Source organism: Salvelinus fontinalis, chromosome 18 (genome assembly GCF_029448725.1).
Source record: "Salvelinus fontinalis isolate EN_2023a chromosome 18, ASM2944872v1, whole genome shotgun sequence".
NCBI classification, from domain to species: Eukaryota; Metazoa; Chordata; class Actinopteri; order Salmoniformes; family Salmonidae; genus Salvelinus; species Salvelinus fontinalis.
In genome coordinates, this window is record NC_074682.1 from 35815548 (window position 1) to 35840423 (window position 24876).

At 43.3% G+C, this 24876-nt stretch overlaps 1 protein-coding gene across 2 annotated transcripts in view; it reads left to right on the top strand.

Moving 5' to 3' along the window:
• LOC129815419 (SPRY domain-containing protein 3-like) overlaps positions 1-24876 on the top strand; it is a 115302-nt gene that overhangs the window by 45759 nt on the left and 44667 nt on the right. For both annotated transcript variants that reach the window (XM_055869217.1, XM_055869218.1), the window contains 2 exons: positions 11615-11750; positions 12071-12259. In XM_055869217.1, the coding sequence (XP_055725192.1) occupies positions 11615-11750; positions 12071-12259 (325 nt within the window). The remainder of the gene's footprint in view (positions 1-11614; positions 11751-12070; positions 12260-24876) is intronic.

Sequence of the window (24876 nt, forward strand, 5' to 3'; positions counted from 1 at the left end):
GGCTAGGTTAGGAATGCTGTGTTGCATGGGTAGCGCTACATTTTACGTGGCGTCATTACGTCATGTACGTACGTTATATAGGTATGCACGTCAGCTTTGACATCGGTTTTGCACATCGGCGTTAAACTAGACATCGGGCCAATGGCGATGTTGGCATTTTTAGCTAATATCGGCCGATTCAGATATCTTCACCGATATATCGTGCATCCCTAATAATCACCTCAATAAATTGGTTATAGGCCTCCCGGGTGGCGCAGTGGTCTAGGGCACTGCATCGCAGCGCTAGCTGCGCCACCAGAGACTCTGGGTTCGCGCCCAGGCTCTGTCGCAGCCGGCCGCGACCGGGAGGTCCATGGGCGACGCACAATTGGCCTAGCGTCGTCCGGGTTAGGGAGTGTTTGGCCGGTAGGGATATCCTTGTCTCATCGCGCACCAGCGACTCCTGTGGTGGGCCGGGCGCAGTGCGCGCTAACCAAGGGAGCCGGGTGCACGGTGTTTCCTCCGACACATTGGTGCGGCTGGCTTCCGGGTTGGCGCGCTGTGTTAAGAAGCAGTGCGGCTTGGTTGGGTTGTGTTTCGGAGGACGCATGGCTTTCGACCTTCGTCTCTCCCGAGCCTGTACGGGAGTTGTAGCGATGAGACAAGATAGTAATTACTAGCAATTGGATACCACGAAAATTGGGGAGAAAAGGGGGTAAAATTTATTTTAAAAATAAATATAAATAAATTGGTTATAACAAACTCCAAACACAGTAATGTCGACAGCTAAATGGATGCGGAGGACTTGACAAAGAAATTTGAAGCAGGCAAATGTTTACTGGTTGCTCAGGAGGGAAAGGGGAATTCAGATCTGTTGAAGACATTTGGCTTAGTTGTGGAATAAATAGGTTAGAGTAGCAAGCGTTGCTTGAGTATTGTGTGTTCCAGGCAGTTGCTGTTAGATTACAATACACTTTTTTGGACCATTTGGAACAGTGTAAACAACACTAAATAAATAAGTGTACCAGAGAGTCTGTTCTAACGATGAAAAAAAAATATATGAAGCCTTTATTACAGCAGACTAAAAACAGTTGCATTCGTGAATTGCGCTTTATTTATTGTTTATCAAATTATTGTTTTCTTGCTCAAACCGTGAGCAACACCTGTCACTCAAACATTTCTCTCAAAACATAGGGATGTCGATTCGTACGAGACTAGTATTATCAGAGGACCTTGTAGTTAGATTATTCTATCTGGAATTGTTACTCTCCTGCCATGTACAAATTACTGACATGGCAGATTCGGACAGGACTAAAATGACAGATGAGGTGTTTTGTGCTTGTGCACATGATTACATTACCTGACCACCCCCAGTAAAACTATTCCCGTCCGAATAGGGCTTTAGGCAAGGGCTGTTTCCTCCTCTGCTGCTGCTGCTTCAGCAGCATTGTTCTCAATCCCAATATGCTGGTTAATTTTGCTATTATGCACGTAGCAACACAGGGAAAAGTACCAATTCTACGGCGCACTGAACCTTGTTTCAGAACCACTGACAGCGTCCATATCCAACGCGGGAGAAAGCGCACATTTGTTATGAAATAATATTTTATTTATTGCACCATTGTTTTTATTTAATATAACCATATACAATTTCAGTATCACATGTCTTAGATTTATGGACTGTGCCATCCCGTGGCCTCCGCAATGGATTAGTCCTTGGAGACAGCCGCAATCAAACAGGTGTGCACCATAAAATAAAATAAAAACGAAACATTGTGACTGCTCGTCTAACAGCCTATCGACCACACAATCGACCATTCAACTAAATTGGGTCAGCCCTAGTTGATTTTGTGGTCAATGAACTATTTCTTTGTGGATTTTGATTATTGCTTGCAGGGTTCTAGACAAACTTTTTCCACTGGTGGCGCTGGTGCTAATAACTTTTTCAGTTGATTGCACCAGCACATGATTAAATCGGAAAAAAAGATCCACTCTACGTGGCAATAATGACTTGACCTGTGTCCCATAATGTGCCTGCATTCCATACAGAACCAGGCTAATAATGACTAGCCATCTTTTAAATTAGCATGCCCTTGCAGGGCTTAACATTCAGATAAATTTGCAAGTGGCACACCGGGCCAATGCTAACTGAAAGCTACTGGCCCGAATGAAAAGAATACTGGCCCGGGAAACTGGATGATGCACGCATCATTTTAAATGTTATCTTTAATTTGCGGGCTGAGCAAGTAGCCTATAGCCTATAAAGACCTACCCTCCATACACAAATAATTACATTTTAATTTGACAATATCATATTTACATTGATTGTTTGGAGGGAAGAAATTAAACCTTTCCAAAATCTCAAAAAGTGTGTTATTGTTAGCGATTTTGAACAGTCAGTCAATTGCAGGGCCTATAAAATCAGTTTTACCTTTTAGTAAATCCTGTTTCCTCTGTTTTGTTTTTACAGGTTTCCTAATTTTCCTTGTTTTTTCAGGTTTTCACTTTTTCACTTTTTTTTTATAAAAAAAATAAATTAGATGTTTAAAGTCCACAATTATATATTTTTTTTAATTCATTGTTTTTTTGTAAGTTATTGGCTTTAGGTGAGATTATTCTTTACAGAGTCAAGTATATTTTTCCAGGCCTCAATTATTGATTGACTAGCACCATTCATTCTCGCTGTCGATTTAATGTTATAACTTCTAATAGTAACTGTATCCACTGGCGAGTTGGGAGAGCGTGAAGTGATTGCCATTTAGGAGTCAACATCTTTTTAGCAGCAGTGCTGCCTGCCAGCAGTAACTGTTTCTGATTGATTGAGAGATTCCAGGTATCCACTTGGTCATTTTGTGTGTGTGTATATATACACTGCTCAAAAAAATAAAGGGAACACTTAAACAACACAATGTAACTCCAAGTCAATCACACTTCTGTGAAATCAAACTGTCCACTTAGGAAGCAACACTGATTGACAATAAATTTCACATGCTGTTGTGCAAATGGAATAGACAAAAGGTGGAAATTATAGGCAATTAGCAAGACACCCCCAAAAAAGGAGTGATTCTGCAGGTGGTGACCACAGACCACTTCTCAGTTCCTATGCTTCCTGGCTGATGTTTTGGTCACTTTTGAATGCTGGCGGTGCTCTCACTCTAGTGGTAGCATGAGACGGAGTCTACAACCCACACAAGTGGCTCAGGTAGTGCAGTTCATCCAGGATGGCACATCAATGCGAGCTGTGGCAAAAAGTTTTGCTGTGTCTGTCAGCGTAGTGTCCAGAGCATGGAGGCGCTACCAGGAGACAGGCCAGTACATCAGGAGACGTGGAGGAGGCCGTAGGAGGGCAACAACCCAGCAGCAGGACTGCTACCTCCGCCTTTGTGCAAGGAGGTGCACTGCCAGAGCCCTGCAAAATGACCTCCAGCAGGCCACAAATGTGCATGTGTCAGCATATGGTCTCACAAGGGGTCTGAGGATCTCATCTCGGTACCTAATGGCAGTCAGGCTACCTCTGGCGAGCACATGGAGGGCTGTGCGGCCCCACAAAGAAATGCCACCCCACACCATGACTGACCCATCGCCAAACCGGTCATGCTGGAGGATGTTGCAGGCAGCAGAACGTTCTCCACGGCGTCTCCAGACTCTGTCACGTCTGTCACATGTGCTCATGTGCTCAGTGTGAACCTGCTTTCATCTGTGAAGAGCACAGGGCGCCAGTAGCGAATTTGCCAATCTTGGTGTTCTCTGGCAAATGCCAAACGTCCTGCACGGTGTTGGGCTGTAAGCACAACCCCCACCTGTGGACGTCGGGCCCTCATACTACCCTCATGGAGTCTGTTTCTGACCGTTTGAGCAGACACATGCACACTTGTGGCCTGCTGGAGGTCATTTTGCAGGGCGCTGGCAGTGCACCTCCTTGCACAAAGGCGGAGGTAGCGGTCCTGCTGCTGGGTTGTTGCCCTCCTACGGCCTCCTCCACGTCTCCTGATGTACTGGCCTGTCTCCTGGTAGCGCCTCCATGCTCTGGACTCTACGCTGACAGACCCAGCAAACCTTTTTGCCACAGCTCGCATTGATGTGCCATCTTGGATGAACTGCACTACCTGAGCCACTTGTGTGGGTTGTAGACTCCGTCTCATGCTACCACTAGAGTGAGAGCACCGCCAGCATTCAAAAGTGACCAAAAAATCAGCCAGGAAGCATAGGAACTGAGAAGTGGTCTGTGTTCACCACCTGCAGAACCATTCCTTTTTTGGGGGTGTCTTACTAATTGCCTATAATTTCCACCTTTTGTCTATTCCATTTGCACAACAGCATGTGAAATTTATTGTCAATCAGTGTTGCTTCCTAAGTGGACAGTTTGATTTCACAGAAGTGTGATTGACTTGGAGTTACATTGTGTTGTTTAAGTGTTCCCTTTATTTTTTTGAGCAGTGTATATATACTAGGTTTTCTGTAGCTACTACATGTGCCCATCTCATTGATATCAAATTATTAGAGGTACACAAGTTGTTTTTGAAATAGGTCACTAATTTTATCTACGGCCACTGCGCGTAATGGTCATATGGGCGGGTATTCCAACTGTTTCCAATGTAATCTTTTTTTACGGTTACCTAGGTTTTAACTTGGACCGCTTGGTATGTATATAATCCTTTATGAGCATATGTACTGTACCTTTGTGATTAATTATGATTGACTATGCACTGAATTGAATTGTTTCCACAGCCACCATGCATCACGTGCGTAATGGCCATGTGAGGTGCAATGTGTATATTTTTGGGTTTTGTGTCTGTTTGACCTGACGAAGATCTGTTTCAGATCGAAACGTTGTCATTAAAGTGGTAAATTGAGAGCATAAACTGTGTGAGGACCGTTCTGTTCTTTACAAGTATTCTTTATTAGCCCAGCACTGAAGTTTTTAAGGATGTGCGTATGACCAAAAACTTTTCTGTAGATGGTTTTCCTTTTCATATGACACTCCCAAGCTGCAAGGCTCCATTACGCACCTCCATTTGTGTGTCAATCTGAGATGACAAATCGAAACGAAGAGGATTTTAACCTCCATAAGACATTTGAAATCACAACGGAAGAATATGCCCGCATTATGACACTCTTTGTTTGACAATCATGTTAATCCAGTTAAAACAAAGGATTCACTACAAAAGAGACTGAAACACCTATATGACAGAGGGACTCATCTGCATCTCCACTCTGTCACTTTGAATGACTATTTGGGCAAGAAACTGATTCCATGAGGCCTTAGAATCCAGAAGGCACCCACAATCTGCAGAGACAATGAGACTTTGTGACCGGTGGTGCTAAATAACGAACAAATGCTCATTTGTGTTCATGGCTCTCATTATTCATGGATGGAATATGTGAGAAGATACAAGCGGTGAGATTACAACTGCACGCCTCAATAACTGACCGAGAGAAACTCACAAGTATGGAAAGCACACTTCTGAAATTCAAGACTTACCTGGAGTAGGACATCAGAGCGAGAAAGCTAAAGGAGTTCGATCGACACTCCAATGACTGTAAACAGAACGAGGTGTATCTGGGGAGAGGGAATCCCCGGCGAGGCCGTAGACAAACGAACAGTGGCGTCAGAGACAACCAACGACAGGCTACCCCACCTCCGCACTCGAGTGCATCTTCTCTTGATGCAGATCTGGATTACAACTATGATTCCTGTGATAGTGGAGATTTTTTAGGATACAAGCGAGGGGGAAGAGAAAACCCGCAATGGCCCAAATTTAAATCATCAAATTTTATTTGTCACAAACACATGGTTAACAGATGTTAATGCGAGTGTAGCGAAATGCTTGTGCTTCTAGTTCCGACAATGCAGTAATATCCAACGAGTAATCTAACCAAACAATTTCTCAACAACTACCTTATACACACAAGTGTAAAGGAATGAATAAGAATATGTACATAAAAAAATAAAAAATGAATGAGTGATGGTATAGAACGGCATAGGCAAGATGCAGTGGATGGTATAGAGTACAGTATATACATATGAGTTGAGTAATGTAGGGTATGTAAACATATGAAGTGGCATTGTTTAAAGTGGCTAGTGATACATTTATTATATCAAGATGGCAAGATGCAGTAGTTGGTATAAAGTACAGTATATACAAATTAAATGAGTAATGTAGGGTATGTAAACATGATATAAAGTGGCATTGTTTAAAGTGGCTAGTGATACATTTATTACATACATTTTTCCATTATTAAAGTGGCTGGAGTTAAGTCAGTATGTTGGCAGCAGCCACTCAATGTTAGTGATGGCTGTTTAACAGTCTGATGGCCTTGAGATATAAGCTGTTTTTCAGTCTCTCGGTCCCCGCTTTGATGCACCTGTACTGACCTCGCCTTTTGGATGATAGCGGGGTGAACAGGCAGTGGCTCGGGTGGTTGTTGTCCTTGATGATCTTTTTGGCCTTCCTGTGACATCGGGTGGTGTAGGTGTCCTGGAGGGCAGGTAGTTTGCCCCCGGTGATGCGTTGTCCAGACCTCACTACCCTCTGGAGAGCCTTCCGGTTATGGGCGGAGCATTTGCCGTACCAGGCGGTGATACAGCCCGACAGGATGCTCTCGATTGTGCATCTGTAAAAGTTTGTCAGGGTTTTTGCGCTTCCACCACACTGTCTGTGTGGGTGGACCTTTTCAGTTTGTATGATGTGTACGCCGAGGAACCTAACTTTTCACCTTCTCTACTGCTGTTCCTTCGATGTGGATGCTGTCCCTTCAATGTGCTGTTTCCTGAAGTCCACGATCATCTCCTTTGTTTTGTTGACGTTGAGTGAGAGGTTTTCCTTACACCACACTCCGAGTGCACTCACCTCCTCCCTGTAGGCTGTCTCGTCATTGTTGGTAATCAAGCCCACTACTGTTGTGTCGTCTACAAACTGATTGAGTTGGAGGCGTGCATGGCCACTCAGTCGTGGGTGAACAGGGAGTACAGGAGGGGGCTGAGCACGCACCCTTGTGGGGCCCCAGTGTTGAGGGTCAGCAAAGTGGAGATGTTTTTTCCTACTTTCACTACCTGGGGGATGCCCTTCAAATGATGTTGAGCTTGGAGTGTACTATGGTGTTGAATGCTGAGCTGTAGTCAATGAACAGCATTCTTACATAGGTATTCCTCTTGTCCAGATGTGATAGGGCAGTGTGATGGCGATTTTATCGTCTGTGGACCTGTTGGGGCAGTATGCAAACTGAAGTGGGTCTAGGGTGGCCGGTAAGGTGGAGGTGATATGATCCTTGACTCTCCACTCTCAAAGCACTTCATGATGACAGAAGTGAGTGCTACGGGGCAGTAGTCATTTAGTTCAGTTATCTTTGCCTTGGATACAGGAACAATGGAAGCCATCTTGAAGTATGTGGGGACAGCAGACTGGGATAGGGAGCGATTTAATATACCTGTGAACACACCAGCCAGCTGGTCTGCGCATGCTCTGAGGACGCGGCTAGGGATGCCGTCTGGGCCGGCAGCCTTGTGAGGGTTAACACGTTTAACCTGTCTAGCCCCCACATTCCACTGAAAAGGCAGCGCGTGAAATTCAAAAAATATTTGTTTGAAATATTATCATTAACAATATCACACATTAACAAGCTGAATCCAGCCAACATGTCCGATTTAAAAAAAATGTTTTACAGCGAAAACACCACGTATATTTATGTTAGCTCACCACCAAATACAAAAAAGCACAGACATTTGTTTCACAGCACAGGTAGCTTGCACAAAACCGACCAAATAGAGATAGAATTAGTTACTAACCAAGAAACAACTTCATCAGATGACAGTCTTATAACATGTTATACAATAAATCTGTTTTGTTTGAAAAATTTGCATATTTCAGGTATAAATCATAGTTTTACATTGCAGCTACAATCACAAATAGCACCGAATCAGCTAGAACAATTACAGAGACCAACGTGAAATACCTAAATACTCATCATAAAACATTTATGAAAAATACATGGTGTACAGCAAATGAAAGACAAACATCTTGTGAATCCAGTTAATATTTCAGATATTTTAAGTGTTTTACAGCGAAAACACAATATAGCATTATATTAGCTTACTACAATAGCCAACCACACAACCGCATTCATTCAACGCAAAGGTAGCGATAGCGAAAAAAACAGCAAAAGATATAAATTTATTCACTAACCTTGACAATCTTCATCAGATGACAGTCCTATAACATCATATTACACAATACATATATGGTTTGTTCGAAAATGTGCATATTTAGAGCTGAAATCCGTGGTTATACATTGTGCTAACGTAGCAACTTTTTCCCAGAATGTCCGGATATATTTCTGACACTCACCTAATCTGACCAAATAACTTATCATAAACTTTACTAAAAAATACATGTTGGACAGCAAATGAAAGATACACTAGTTCAATAATGCAACCACTGTGTTAGATTTTTAAAAATAACTTTAGTATGACATACAGCTTACGTTATAGCGAGACAGCGCCCAAAATCAGGGCGGAAAATAATATTAAACATTTTCAACAGAAATTCGAAATAACATCATAAATGGTTCCTACTTTTGCTGAGCTTCCATCAGAATCTTGTACAAGGGGTCCTTTGTCCAGAACAATCGTTGTTTGGTTTTAGAATGTCCTTTTCTCCTGTCGAATTAGCAACCAAAGCTAGCCAAGTGGCACAAAGCTGTCCATCATCACCAAACGAAGAGAACGGAAAAAGCCAAAACTCCCGATTTAAACTTTCAATAATCTGATAAAACTATGTTGAAAAAACATACTTTACGATGATATTATCACATTTATCAAATAAAATCAAAGCCGGAGATATTAGCCGTCTATAACGAAAGCTTTTCAGAATGCAATCCAGGGTTCCTTCCCGCGCCTTGCTGAACAAAGGAAAAAGTGGTCACGTCATTCCAAGAGCTCTTGTTTGGCCTCAGATCAAGCTAGACACCCCATTCCACCTCTCCCTGCCTCTTGACATCTAGTGGACATCTAGTGGAAGGCGTATGAAGTGCATGTATATCCATAGATTCCAAGCAAATTAATAGGAAGGCCCTGGAACAGAGCCTCGATTTCAGATTTTTCACTTCCTGACAGGAAGTTTGCTGCAAAATGAGTTCTGTTTTACTCACAGATATTATTCAAACGGTTTTAGAAACTTGAGTGTTTTCTAATATGCAATATCAATTCTTGCTCGTACAATATGCATAATATGCATATATGCATAATGTATTGAGGTTATATTCTCACAGATATATTATTAACCCTGTTATTAGCATGACAATATATATTGGTCATATTGTTCATCGCTCCCAAGTGGCACACAATGGAATTGCCTTGCAGTTCTCCAGCTGTGTCCACTGAAAGCATGCAAGGTTCAAGGCACGAGGGCAGGGAGCACGGGATGGGCCCCAGAGCCGCGCACCGAAGGCCGACCTAGCCCATGGGGAAGGGAGGAGGAGAAAGGGCGAGGGGGGGTAGACCCCCACCCTGCCGCACTGGCAACACTTTAAGAGGCATTGCACTAATAATGGCGCTGACTAGGGAAACGTTCCCGCTGTTCTGTTCTTAGTGCCAGTCTGCATGTTCCAACTAAAACAATGTAACTAATAATGGCATCTTTCTGCTCTCGTTAATAAAATAATGATAAAAATACGCATTCAAGATGGCAATGTTTATTTAGTTATGGATCTATAACGAATTAATATGGGAATAAATATCAATGAATTACAGAAATGTCCTCCAATCCTCTATATGTAATTATTGGTGGAGAGACACGTCATTTTTTCCGATATACTGTAGGCCTACCGTAGGAGACATGAGTCTCACTAGTGTTGAGTAATGTGCTGTTAAAAGTGGTGTAGGTCTTATTTATTTCAAGAGCATATTGAAGTTAGAAGCAACTGGATTTGAAGCATTACCCTACAACTATTTTAGCAACATTTCACGCTGCTCTGAGACAAGCATGGGGACTTGTCTTGATAATTAATGAGATTCAATTTTTATTTTCACCGAATCTCCGTTTGGGTATTGGTTAGACTAGAATTAGAAAATGAGGGTGTAGAAATGTAACCTTCTATTTTACTAGGCAAGTCAGTAAGAACAAATTCTTATTTATAAGGACAGCCTACTCCTTCCTCTCCGTCGGGGAATTGAACCCCAGTCTCCCTCATGCCCGCACGACACAGGGATTCTTTAGCTAAATACTCCCGACCGTCACGTTGTACAGCGCCATATTTTCCGTTCCATTTTAACGGAAACCCTGAGGGTTCTTCGTTTTTCCTAGAATAGAAACACCATAATTTTTATCAAATTAATTAAGGAAGTACCAGTCAAATGTTTGGACACACCTACTCATTCCAGGGTTTTTCTTTATTTTGACTATTTTCTACATTGTAGAATAATAGTGAAGACATCACAACTATGAAATAACACACATGGAATCAGTGAAGAACAAATAATTTTTTACAAGGACAGCCTACTCCTTCCTCCCCTTCGGTGAATTGAACCCCGGTCTCCCGCGTGCCCGCATTCTCTAGTACAGCCATGCTTCTCAAAGATGCCCTCTGGTGGTCAAACTCGCACTAACTAGCATTAATGATACCAGTGGTTCACACTTCACACCATAGAATTCTGCGGCACCATGCAAGCTGTGCTGCAGTACGCTGCAAATTTTAAAGTACAAACCACTTTAGACTACTGCCCAGTCGTGTGGTCAGGTGCCACAAAGACGGACCTCTGAAAATTACAATTGTCTCAGAACAAGGCAGCACAACTGGCCCTTAAATGTAAATTTGGAGCTAACATTAATAATATACATGTAAATCTCTCATGGCTCAAAGTGGAGGAGATTGACTTCATCATTACTTGTTTTTGTAAGAAGTGTTGACATGCTGAATGCACCGAAATGTCTGTTTAAACTACTAGAACACAGCGTGGACACCCATGCATACCCCACAAGACATGCCACCAACGGTCTCTTCAGAATCCCCAAGTCAACAACAGACTATAGGAGGTGCACAGTACTACATAGAGCCATGGCTACATGGAACTCTATTCCACATCAGTTAACTGATATAAAAATACACCTTATGGAACACCGGGGACTGTGAAGAGACACACATACACATGATAAGACACGCACTCTACAAACACGTACAGATGGATGTTGTATTGTATATATGTAATAGTAGAGTACTGGCCTAAGGGAATACACTAAATGTATTGGGTAAGTGTTATGAAATGTAATATTTTAAACTGTATATACCTGTCTTAATGTTGCTGGACGGCAGGAAGAGTAGCTACTGCCAAGGCAGCAACTAATGGGGATCCTTAATAAATACGAAGTGTAATGTGCTGGAGTACTGAAAACAGGGTTTCCAATAATTCTTATATTACTTGTTAAACAAAATCTCTGAGCAATTGTGTTAGTATAAAATAATATAATTTTCAATATTTTTGGCGCATGCAACATAGCTCAGTATTTGTATTATTTATTTTAGACAGTCTGTTTTGCTAATTTTGTATCAAGTGTGCCAATAATTATGGGCCTGACTGTATATAGCTGACTGAGCTGTGGCTTAGCCAGCACCCTCACTTCTCACCTCTGGCTATCCACAGGCTGTACAATGGGAACACTATTGGACAGCAGTTTGGTCCCAAGTGTAACCGTGGCGATCGTATTGGCTGTGGGATCTATCTAGAGGCATTCGAGGATGGACAAACAACGGTCTTCTTCACCAAAAATGGAAAAGAAGTAAGCTAAGATTTTAGTCTCTTTCACACACGTATGCCTACTACATACAATCAAGCTCTTGCTGTCATTTGAAAAAGATTACTGCACCTCCCTCTGGTATTCATATGTTCTATGATATGTAACAATGAATGCAGATTGCGCCACATATCAGAGATGAAGTCTCAATTTTGTAGTCTTACTCTCGAGACCACATACTGTACATGCAGTCAGGGTCAAGGGTCTGGTCTTAGTCTGGGTCTAGTACTCAATGGTCCTGGACTGGTCCAGACTCAATCTCTGTCACCCATATGACATATTAGTAACATTGTGTTTGCGTTTAGTTGGGCACGGTGGTGGTCCCAGCGTCTCCAGAGGCGCTCTGCCCGGCCGTGGGGATGCACTCCCTGGGGGAGGAGGTGCAGCTGGACCTGCAAGTGGAGTGGGGGATGGAGAAGGAAGACGGACTGATGATAGTGGACAGCCACGAGGACGAGTGGAGGCGTCTCCATGACGTCAGGGTCACCGGCTCGGTAAGGTCCTGGCTTTGCCTGTTGTCTTCTTGGCTACTTCATACATAATTAATGTTATTCACATAGTCTTCTTCTAGTGGTTACATTACACTTCATTTGCTCAACATATACAATATGTAAATTGTGTATTACTAGGAATAACATCCTTTGTATGAAGAGAGAGGGTATGGTTAAGTTCCAATGTCCATACTAGCATACCACTTCGAATGCATGCCCAATACATTGCTTCATTCAAGTAGCATGCCTGTGTGGATATCGGAAATAGTCCTTATATGTTTGTATCTGTGTTTCTGTCTGTGTGTGTTTGAATGTTGGTGTCTGTTGGTAACTGCTGAGGGGATACCTGCCTCGTGGTGTTTGGCAATGGCATGCTTGCTGAAGGCAGCTCTTGCTCTGTGAAAACAGCCTTCATACTTTAGCTACACCTGGGATTATCTCTACACACCTGTAGATTACCTAAATCTGTTTAAGGTAGAAAACAGAGGGGGAGGCCTGGAATGCTTGCTGCTTCAGAAGGAATTTTGATATGAGAGCATAGAGTCTTCCTTTGTTGACTGAACCCTTTACCACATCCTTCAGATCCAAGAGAAATGTCATGGGTTGTCAAGGTGTGACCTAATCATTCACATTGTTTCATAATAGTTGTCTTATTGATAACACTAATCAGTGATTCATGGTGTTTAGTGTTGTTGTTAACCTGTGAAGGCAGGTAGCCTAGTGGTTAGAGCGTTGGGCCAGTAACTGAAGGTTGCTAGGTTCGAATCCCCGAACTGACAGTTAATCCACTGTTCCTAGGCCGTCATTGTAAATAAGAATTTGTTCTTAACGAACTTCCCTAGTTAAATAAAGGTGAAATAAAAAAATAAACCTTTCACTTTGGTTGCCTGGCAACAGCAGGGCTAGACGTTTTGCGGTTAGGTTTCTAAACCCAGTGGCCCAACATCGCGAGACTTCCTGGAATGCTTGCGATGCAGACTCGGCAGACCAGACCGGGGTTTGGGGTTTATTTGTAAAGGAATTATTCTACATCTAAAGCCACAACCTAGATTCGCCCCAATGTCTTAAGTAGCTGTACATGTTATTACGCCAAACTCTTGAACGTGACAAACTGACACGTTTTCATTTTCATCAAAAACAACTTTATATCGAAGGAGCGCCTTTGATTTGACGACCTGCACATGCCCAGTTCGGCGCCAGATGACTGTTAGACTCGGTGACGCGTTTCTGTGCATGAGCTTAGCTAGCCAACGTTGCCATCACATCGCCTACAAGCGTGATCTGGGATTTCTATAGGAGAAGCAATTACTATTTTGGAATGAGATGTTCAACGAGCAGGTGTCCACATACTTTTGCCCATGTAGTGTATCGTCATACGAAACCATATTTGGTTAGGTTACATCCAAGGTGGCTTAGCAGTTCAGACGTCTTTTTCCGTATTGTCGTGTCGTGTCCTGTATATATATATATTTACACCTTTTCTTCACATATCTTTTATTTATTTTATTATCCAAGAACTCAACTACAAAAGCTTTCCTGCAAAAGCTTTCCTGCAACCCGCTTCACCAATTACAATAAGTATTATTTACCTCAATCTGAAAATCCATCGTGGAAGATAGCCAGGGGCTAATTCAGAAGCTAGCCTGAAAGCTAACCAGAAGCTACTCCGATAGCTAGCCAGAAGCTAATCTGTAGCTGCCCCGAAATTAGCCGGTTTGCTGGCTAGCGTTGGTGTTTCAGCTGCCCACGTTTTGCGGTCATCAGCTATTCCTTTAGCTCGATAATCTACCGGCACTTTTGTGCAACGCGACTCGGACCGGAGCATTCCGGGACTTTTTTTTTCTCTCAGTTTCCCCGGATTCCAACCGCAGGCTCTGGACACTTGCACCTTGATTTCGCAGCTAGCTAGCTGCATACCGTGTGACTATTGGCTTACGTCGACCCCGGAGCAAACTCAAATCATGCTGGAGCTAGCCAGCTGAGGAGTTCCATCACCATCCGGACCCGTTTCTTTTGTTGCTGCTGCAGATACGGAACCCCACCGGGCCTTCACGACTGACTGCCGACGTTATCTGCCCGAGGGATTTATCCAACCGGCACCTCCGTCCCGACGTTACCTGAACGCTCATCTGAGGCCCGCTAATCGTTAGCTGTCTTATCGGCTGCTATCTGAACAAAACCCCACTACACGGAACCCACCGACGGAAACGCACGAGGTATCTACAAACAGACCTCCATCCTATGCTGCTACCGATAGCCATATACCCGGCCAGCTGTCTGGATCGCCACGACCCCAACCAACCTCTACTCACTGGACCCTTATTGATCACTCGATTAAGCATGCCTCTCCTTAATGTAAATATGCCTTGTCCATTGCTGTTCTGGTTAGTGTTTATTGGCTTATTTCACTGTAGAGATTCTAGCCCTGCTTTCTATACCATATCCAACCTCTCAGTTCCACCACCCACATATGCGATGACATCACCTGGTTTCAATGATGTTTCTAGAGACAAGATCTCTCTCATCATCACTCAATACCTAGGTTTACCTCCACTGTATTCACATCCTACCATACCTTTGTCTGTACATTATTCCTTTAAACTATTTTATCGCCCCCAGAAACTTCCTTTTACTCTCTGCTCTAGTAGCTCTAGGCGACCAATTCTCATAGCTTTTAGCCGTACCCTTATCCTACTTCTCCTCTGTTCCTCTGGTGATGTAGAGGTGAATCCAGGCCCTGCAGTACCTGGCTCCACTCCTATTCCCCAGGCGCTCTCTTTTGATGACTTCTGTAACCGTAATAGCCTTGGCTTCATGCATGTTAACATTAGAAGCCTCCTCCCTAAGTTTGTTTTGTTCACTGCTTTAGCACACTCTACCAACCCGGATGTTTTAGCTGTGTCTGAATCCTGGCTTAGAAAGACCACCAAAAATTCAGACATTTTTATCCCCAATTACAATATTTTCAGACAAGATAGAACGGCCAAAGGGGGCGGTGTTGCAATCTACTGCAAAGACTGCCTGCAGAGTTCTGTTATACTATCCAGGTCTGTTCCCAAACAATTTGAACTTCTACTTTTAAAAATCCACCTCTCTAAAAACAAGTCTCTCACCGTTGCCGCCTGCTATAGACCACCCTCTGCCCCCAGCTGTGCTCTGGACACTATATGTGAACTGATTGCCCCCCATCTATCTTCAGAGCTCGTGCTGCTAGGCGACCTAAATTTGAACATGCTCAACACCCCAGCCACCCTACAATCTAAGCTTGATGCCCTCAATCTCACACAAATTATCAATGAACCTACCAGGTACCACCCCAATTCCGTAAACACGGGTACCCTCATAGATATCATCCTAACAAACTTGCCCTCCAAATACACCTCTGCTGTTTTCAACCAAGATCTCAGCGATCACTGCCTCATTGCCTGCATCCGTAATGGGTCAGCGGTCAAACGACCTCCACTCATCACTGTCAAACGCTCCCTGAAACACTTCAGCGAGCAGGCCTTCCTAATCGACCTGGCCGGGGTATCCTGGAAGGATATTGATCTCATCCCGTCAGTAGAGGATGCCTGGTCATTTTTTAAAAATGCCTTCCTCACCATCTTGAATAAGCATGCCCCATTCAAGAAATTTAGAACCAGGAACAGATATAGCCCTTGGTTCTCTCCTGACCTGACTGCCCTTAACCAACAGAAAAACATCCTATGGCGTTCTGCATTAGCATCGAACAGCCCCCGTGATATGCAACTTTTCAGGGAAGCCAGAAACCAATATACACAGGCAGTTAGAACAGCCAAGGCTAGCTTTTTCAAGCAGAAATTTGCTTCCTGCAACACAAATTCAAAAAAGTTCTGGGACACCGTAAAGTCCATGGAGAATAAGAACACCTCCTCCCAGCTTCCAACCGCTCTGAAGATAGGAAACACTGTCACCACCGACAAATCCACTATAATTGAGAATTTCAATAAGCATTTTTCTACGGCTGGCCATGCTTTCCACCTGGTTACCCCTACCCCGGACAACAGCACTGCCCTCCCCTCTGCTACTCGCCCAAGCCTTCCCCATTTCTCTTTCTCCCAAATACAGTCAGCTGATGTTCTTAATGAGCTGCAAAATCTGGACCCTTACAAATCAGCCGGGCTAGATAATATGGACCCTTTCTTTCTAAAACTATCTGCTGAAATTGTTGCCACCCCTATTACTAGCCTCTTCAACCTCTCTTTCGTGTCGTCTGAGATCCCCAAAGATTGGAAAGCAGCTGCGGTTATCCCCCTCTTCAAAGGGGGGGACACCCTTGACCCTAACTGCTACAGACCTATATCTATCCTACCCTGCCTTTCTAAGGTCTTCGAAAGCCAAGTCAACAAACAGATTACCGACCATTTCGAATCACACCACACCTTCTCCGCTATGCAATCTGGTTTCAGAGCTGGTCATGGGTGCACCTCAGCCACGCTCAAGGTCATAAACGATATCTTAACCGCCATCGATAGGAAACAATACTGTGCAGCCGTATTCATTGACCTGGCCAAGGCTTTTGACTCTGTCAATCACCACATCCTCATTGGCAGACTCGACAGCCTTGGTTTCTCTAATGATTGCCTCGCCTGGTTCACCAACTACTTCTCTGATAGAGTTCAGTGTGTCAAATCGGAGGGTCTGTTGTCCGGGCCTCTGGCAGTCTCTATGGGGGTGCCACAGGGTTCAATTCTTGGACCGACTCTCTTCTCTGTTTACATCAATGATGTCGCACTTGCTGCTGGTGATTCTCTGATCCACCTCTACGCAGACGACACTATTCTGTATACTTCTGGCCCTTCTTTTGACACTGTGTTAACAACCCTCCAGGCGAGCTTCAATGCCATACAACTCTCCTTCCGTGGCCTCCAACTGCTCTTAAATACAAGTAAAACCAAATGCATGCTCTTCAACCGATCGCTGCCTGCTCCTGCCCGCCTGTCCAACATCACTACTTTGGACGGCTCTGACTTAGAATATGTGGACAACTACAAATACCTAGGTGTCTGGTTAGACTGTAAACTCTCCTTCCAGATCCACATCAAACATCTCCAATCCAAAGTCAAATCTAGAATTTACATTTACATTTAAGTCATTTAGCAGACGCTCTTATCCAGAGCGACTTACAAATTGGTGCATTCACCTTATGACATCCAGTGGAACAGCCACTTTACAATAGTGCATCAGATCTTTTAAGGGGGGGGGGGGGGGCAGAAGGATTGCTTTATCCTAGGTATTCCTTGAAGAGGTGGGGTTTCTTGAAGAGGTGGGGTTTCAGGTGTCTCCGGAAGGTGGTGATTGACTCCTATTCCGCAACAAAGCATCCTTTACTCATGCTGCCAAACATACCCTTGTAAAACTGACCATCCTACCAATCCTCGACTTCGGTGATGTCATTTACAAAATAGCCTCCAAAACCCTACTCAATAAATTGGATGCAGTCTATCACAGTGCCATCCGTTTTGTCACCAAAGCCCCATATACTACCCACCACTGCGACCTGTACACTCTCGTTGGCTGGCCCTCGCTTCATACTCGTCGCCAAACCCACTGGTTCCAGGTCATCTACAAGTCTCTGCTAGGTAAAGTCCCCCCTTATCTCAGCTCGCTGGTCACCATAGCAGCACCTACCTGTAGCACGCGCTCCAGCAGGTATATCTCTCTAGTCACCCCCAAAACCAATTCTTCCTTTGGACGCCTCTCCTTCCAGTTCTCTGCTGCCAATGACTGGAACGAACTACAAAAATCTCTGAAACTGGAAACACCTATCTCCCTCACTAGCTTTAAGCACCAGCTGTCAGAGCAGCTCATAGATTACTGCACCTGTACATAACCCATCTACAATTTAGCCCAAACAACTACCTCTTTACCTACTGTATTTATTTATTTATTTATTTTGCTCCTTTGCACCCCATTATTTCTGTCTCTACTTTGCACTTTCTTCCAATGCAAACCAACCATTCCAGTGTTTTTTTTTGTTTTTATTTTACTTGCTGTGTTGTACTCACTTCGCCTCCATGGCCTTTTTATATTTTTATTTATTTATACATATATCTGTTTGCCTTCACCTCCCTTATCTCACCTCACTTGCTCACATTGTATATAGACTTATTTTTTTTTTCACTGTATTATTGACTATATGTTTGTTTTTACTCCATGTGTAACTATGTGTTGTTGTATGTGTCGAACTGCTTTGCTTTATCTTGGCCAGGTCGCAATTGTAAATGAGAACGTGTTCTCAATTTGCCTACCTGGTTAAATAAAGGTTAAATAAATAAAAAAATAAAGGTTGACAGTTAGAGATTTCAGTTTTTTTTAAGCAGTTTAAAACCACAGCATTTTCTCATTAGACCTTTGTCATATCATTGGGATGATTATTTTGGGATGGTTACTTTTCTTTTTGAGAAAAAGCGGAGTGCCTGCCCCTAGGTATTTTCCCTTAGCTCATGTAAAGTGATAGGTCACTACAAAATCAGCGTGGACTCCACATTTTAATATTTGAAAATGTCTGAAAATTAACATTAAGCTCAGTGACCAAAATAAGTATGTAAAACAAGTCCTTTAAAAGAATGTGGTTAAGAAAATCACTTTAAGGTAAGCCACTCTAATTTTCACTCTAATTTGGTGAAACGTATAAATAGAACACTAGTCACTTTAATAATGCCACTTTAATAATGTTTACATATTTTGCATTACTCATGTCATATGTATATACTGCATTCTACACTATCTATTGCATCTTACCCTATGCGCTCTGACATTGCTCATCCATATATTTAAATATTCTTATTCCATTAATTTACTTAGATTTGTGTTTATTAGGTATTTGTTGTGGAATTGTTTGATATTGTTGCACTGTCAGAACTAGAAGTACAAGCATTTCGCTACACTGGCAGTAACATCTGCTAACCATGTGTATGTGACCAATAAATTGTATTAGATTTTTTGACGTATTTCAGTTCACTGTATTGGTTTCTTCATATTATCTTTCCCTAGCCTTTTCTCTCTCTCGTTCACTCTCGCTCCCTTACTCTTTTCCTGCTGTGTCGGACGTTTTTCCTGGAAACAGTACATCTGAGACCCATTGTAGGACAGGTGGTGCCCAGCTCTGTTTGTGCATTTCAACACCTATCTAAAGACACACAGACACACTTAAAGAAGTGTAGAGGTGTACCGGCCAATTGAGCAGGGCATGCAAGGATATAGTACAGTAAGTACAGGGGAGCCAATTGGCCATTCCCTGCAGATTCAGTGTATTGGTACAACGCAGGGCTAGAAAAGCTGCCCTCGCTCTACACAATATATTGATAGACTAAAGATCTGAAGATTAACTTTTGACAAACAATAGGGATTTGCTGTTGATTTTATTGCTAAGATTTTATACAGAGTGAGAATGATGGTAAAAGAAATGGGGCAGGAAATGTAGACTATGAGACAGACATGGCAGGAGTCACATAGTAAGGACAGACACTCCTGTATCAGTTGGAGAATGTAGCCAGCCTCTGTACAGTAAATTTACAGTACTTGAGTGCGTAAGAGGGTATGAATGAAGTAGATGCATGACTATCAGAAATACTGTAAAAGTGCCAATTATTAATGGTGTGAATATCAACTGTGGTTGGATGCTGTTGGTATAAGAAGGAAGGGATGCCATGGGGGCAGGATATTGACTTTGCTTGGGGTAATTTTCCATGTCTCACTCAGACACACCAATTGTTAGGCTACCTCTCAGCAGCCGTGTCTTTCCCTTTTCTGTCTGTTTGATTGTCTGTCTGTCTCCCACTGTGTCCATCTCCCCGTCTGACTGTCTGTCTGTCTCTCCCTCTGTCCCGCTCTCTTTTTCCTGTCTTTCTTTCTGTCGTTCTGATGTAGATTAATGATGGGGTGGGGGGGTTGTCTGTCTGGCTGTATCCGTCATGAGTCAGGCTGTTGGGCTGGTGTCTGACTCATTGGGGAGACACACCATACCTGCGTTAGCATGGGGGGTAGAAGAGTTGTGCAGGGTTAGGGAGTGCAGCTGAATGGCCCTGGGGCAGGCAAGGTAAACCTGCATACCTCCTTCACTTTTTAATTACAACCCCACACCGCGTCACCGCAACAGCCAAAAACCACTGTCCGTCCATTCAACTGCTGTCCGAAACCCTGTGTCCACTCCACATTGACCCTGGCAAGGGGCAATCCCAGCCACACCACTCACACACTTCCCAAATGTGGAGACAGCAGCCCATTACTTTTTTTTGGTAGGCTAAATCCAAAGCCAGGAAAAGAAAAATAGATTCTGGCATCTGATCTTAAAGCGGAATGTCATGTCCTGATGTGTCACACCTCGTGAAATATAGTGGAGAACATGATTAGATTATTCTGAAAATATTCTAGCCATATATATGCCAGGGTGGGAACTCCTCATGCGGGATATGTGGAAAGTCTGTGTGTCTGTCTGCAGTGCTTGCCTTTGTGAATGTGGATCTGTGGCTGGATGGATGACTATTGTGCATCAAGCCTATGTGTATTGTGTATGTGTGTGTACATGTTGGTTCCAGCGTAGCATAGTCCTGGCATTAGGACTAAAACCTGCCTGGAGCGTTTTAAAACAATTATTGTATTAAGAGGTGGTGACATACCCAAGGAATGAAGGTGTCGACACAGAACTGCATGGTTATGTTTTGACAGAACTGCATGGTTATGTTTTGACAGAACTGCATGGTTACGTTTTGACAGAACTGCATGGTTACGTTTTGACAGAACTGCATGGTTACGTTTTGACAGAACTGCATGGTTACGTTTTGACAGAACTGCATGGTTACGTTTTGACAGAACTGCATGGTTACGTTTTGACAGAACTGCATGGTTACGTTTTGACAGAACTGCATGGTTATGTTTTGACAGAACTGCATGGTTACGTTTTGACAGAACTGCATGGTTATGTTTTGACAGAACTGCATGGTTACGTTTTGACAGAACTGCATGGTTACGTTTTGACAGAACTGCATGGTTATGTTTTGACAGAACTGCATGGTTATGTTTTGACAGAACTGCATGGTTATGTTTTGCCAGAACTGCATGGTTATGTTTTGACAGAACTGCATGGTTATGTTTTGACAGAACTGCATGGTTATGTTTTGACAGAACTGCATGGTTATGTTTTGACAGAACTGCATGGTTATGTTTTGACAGAACTGCATGGTTATGTTTTGACAGAACTGCATGGTTATGTTTTGACAGAACTGCATGGTTACGTTTTGACAGAACTGCATGGTTATGTTTTGACAGAACTGCATGGTTATGTTTTGACAGAACTGCATGGTTACGTTTTGACAGAACTGCATGGTTACGTTTTGACAGAACTGCATGGTTATGTTTTGACAGAACTGCATGGTTATGTTTTGACAGAACTGCATGGTTATGTTTTGACAGAACTGCATGGTTATGTTTTGACAGAACTGCATGGTTACGTTTTGACAGAACTGCATGGTTACGTTTTGACAGAACTGCATGGTTATGTTTTGACAGAACTGCATGGTTATGTTTTGACAGAACTGCATGGTTATGTTTTGACAGAACTGCATGGTTACGTTTTGACAGAACTGCATGGTTACGTTTTGACAGAACTGCATGGTTACGTTTTGACAGAACTGCATGGTTACGTTTTGACAGAACTGCATGGTTACGTTTTGACAGAACTGCATGGTTACGTTTTGACAGAACTGCATGGTTATGTTTTGACAGAACTGCATGGTTATGTTTTGACAGAACTGCATGGTTATGTTTTGACAGAACTGCATGGTTATGTTTTGACAGAACTGCATGGTTACGTTTTGACAGAACTGCATGGTTATGTTTTGACAGAACTGCATGGTTATGTTTTGCTCAGATGATGAAACCGTCTCCCACATAACATTGCTGCTGTGTGGCATCCAGAAAAGGTAGGCTAGATGGTTGCTAGAAATGGTTGTGGACACGGCCTTGACTTGCCCATGGTGTAGGAAGGATACCCATTGGGCTGAGGCTTACCATCTCTGTTTTAAGGGTAACCAGTTGAGGTTAACACATGATGAGGTTAGCAGTTCCCCTTGTTGGTTAGTCTTCTCTTTTGTGGTCAGTATTTTCCAAGCAGATAAGTAGCTCTTATAATATCTAGAGCAGGGATCAACTAGATTCAGCTGCGGGACGATTTATTTTCTTGACTGGACAGTGAGTGTCCAGGAACAGAATTACAAATAATTTGTAGACTGCAAATTGACCGCAACAAGCCCAAAGATATATTTGACTAAAACATAATTTCAAACCTGCTTACATTTGTATACGATCACATACATTTTTTTTTTGCTCCTACAGACAGTGAGTCATATTTGCCATTTAAAACAGGCTGACGGGCATCGAGGCATTCAGTTACTGTTCGCTTGAACGTTAGAAAGGCCAAACGAGTGACCTTAGCGACTTCGAGCGCGGTATGATCGTCAGTGCCAAGCGTGCCGGTTCCAGTATCTCATGCATGACAGTGTCTAGGGTTTACTGAGAATGGTGCAACAAACAAAAAACATCCAGTCAGCGGCAGTCTTGTGGGCAAAAACATCTCGTTGATGAGAGGTACAAGGAGAATAGCAAGAATTGTGCAAGCTAACAAGCGGGCCACAAACAGGCAATTAACGGCGCAGTACAACATTGGTGTGCAGAACGGCATCTCGGAACGCACAAGCCCTTGTCACGGATGGGCTATTGCAGCAGACGACCACACCGGGTTTCACTCCAATCAGCTAAAAGCAAGAAGAAGCGGCTCCAGCGATCACCAAGATTTAACAACTAAGGAGTGGAAAAACATCGCCTGGTCAAACGAATCCTGGTTTCTGTTGCATCATGCTGATGGCAGAGTCAGGATTTAGTGTAAGCAGCAGAGTCCATGGCCCCATCATGCCTGGTGTCAATGGTACAGGCTGGTATAATGGTGTGGGGAATGTTTTCCTGGCAAACATTAGGTCCCTTGATACCAATTTAGCAATGTTTCCATGCTCCGACTAATTCAGGTGATCTGGAGGCAAAAGGTGGTTCAACCCAGTACTAGATTGTTGTACCTAATAAACTGGCCACTGAGTGAATATCTCTCTTATGCGTGGGAATACTTTGGAGCATATATCCAAAATTAAAATCACTTGGAGCTGATTTGTTGGTAGTTTTACAGTCTCATGTGTAACAATAAAAAATATTGCAGCGGCAAATAAAATCACCTGCGGGCCCGTCGGCCACCAGTTGGGGAACCCTGTTCATGCCCCAAACCCCCCCCCCCCCCCCCCCCCCCCGGGTGAACGTTTTGGTTTTTGCTCTAGCACTAGACAGCTGATTCAAATAACCAACTTATCAAGTTTTGATTAGTTGAATCACCTGCATAGTGCTAGGGTAATAACCAAAACGTTCACCCAGGGGGGGGGGTCTTTGGGAAACCCTGATCTAGAGTGTTTGATATTCATGTACACTGAGTATACCGAACATTAGGAACACTTCCCTAATATTGAGTTGCACAGGGATGCTGGCCCATGTTGACTCCAATGCTTCCCACAGTTATGTAAAGTTGGCTGGGGAGCTTTTTGGTGGTGGACCATTCTTGATACACACGGGAAACTGTAGCAGCGGCGCTGCAGCGCTGCAGTTCTTCACAGCAGCGCTGCAGTTCTTCACACAAACCTTGTGCGCTTTGCACCTCCTACCATACCCCGTTCAAAGTCACGTACATATTTTATTTTGCCCATTCACCCTCTGAATGGCACACAATCCACGTCTCAATTATCTCAAGGCTTGCAAATCCTTCTTTAACCTGTCTCCTCCCCATAATCTACACTGATTGAAGTGGATTTATCAAGGGACATCAATAAGGGATCATAGCTTTCATCTGGATTCTCCTGGCCAGTCTATTCTGGGAAGTCATTCTTAATGTTTTGTATACTGTGTATATCTACAGCTCTATTAGCCATTCAGTTAAAAGCAGTAAAATCTGCTATTGAGGCCAGTAGTGTCATGCCCTGGCCTTAGTATTCTTTGTTTTCTTTATTATTTTAGTTAGGTCAGGGTGTGACATGGGGAATGTTTGTGTTTTGTTGGTTTTGGGTGTTTCTATGGTAAAGGGGTTGTTGGGTGTAGTAGATGGGTTTGTGTTGAGTACATGTGTCTAGCGTTGTCTATGTATGTTTAGTTGTCTAGGAGAGTCTATGGTTACCTGAATGAGTTCCCAATTAGAGACAGCTGATTTCGGTTGTCTCTGATTGGGAGCCTTATTTAGGGTAGCCATAGGCTTTCATTCGATGTGAGTAGTTGTCTATGTGATACGTTTGTAGCCAGTGTGTGCACATCGTTGTTGTTTAGCCTCACGATCGTTTTCTTGTTTTGTTTAGTGTTTAAGTGTTTTTGTTTCGTGTGCCTTCTTCGTTAATAAAAAGGAGATGGCTTATTTTCCTAAAGCTGCGTATTGGTCCGTCAATCCACCACACGATCGTGACAGAACTACTCACCATTACAGGACCAAGCGGCATGGAAAGCGGCAACAGGACCCACCTACACAGGATTCGTGGACATGGGAGGAGATACTGGATGGTAAGGGGCCGTGGGCACAA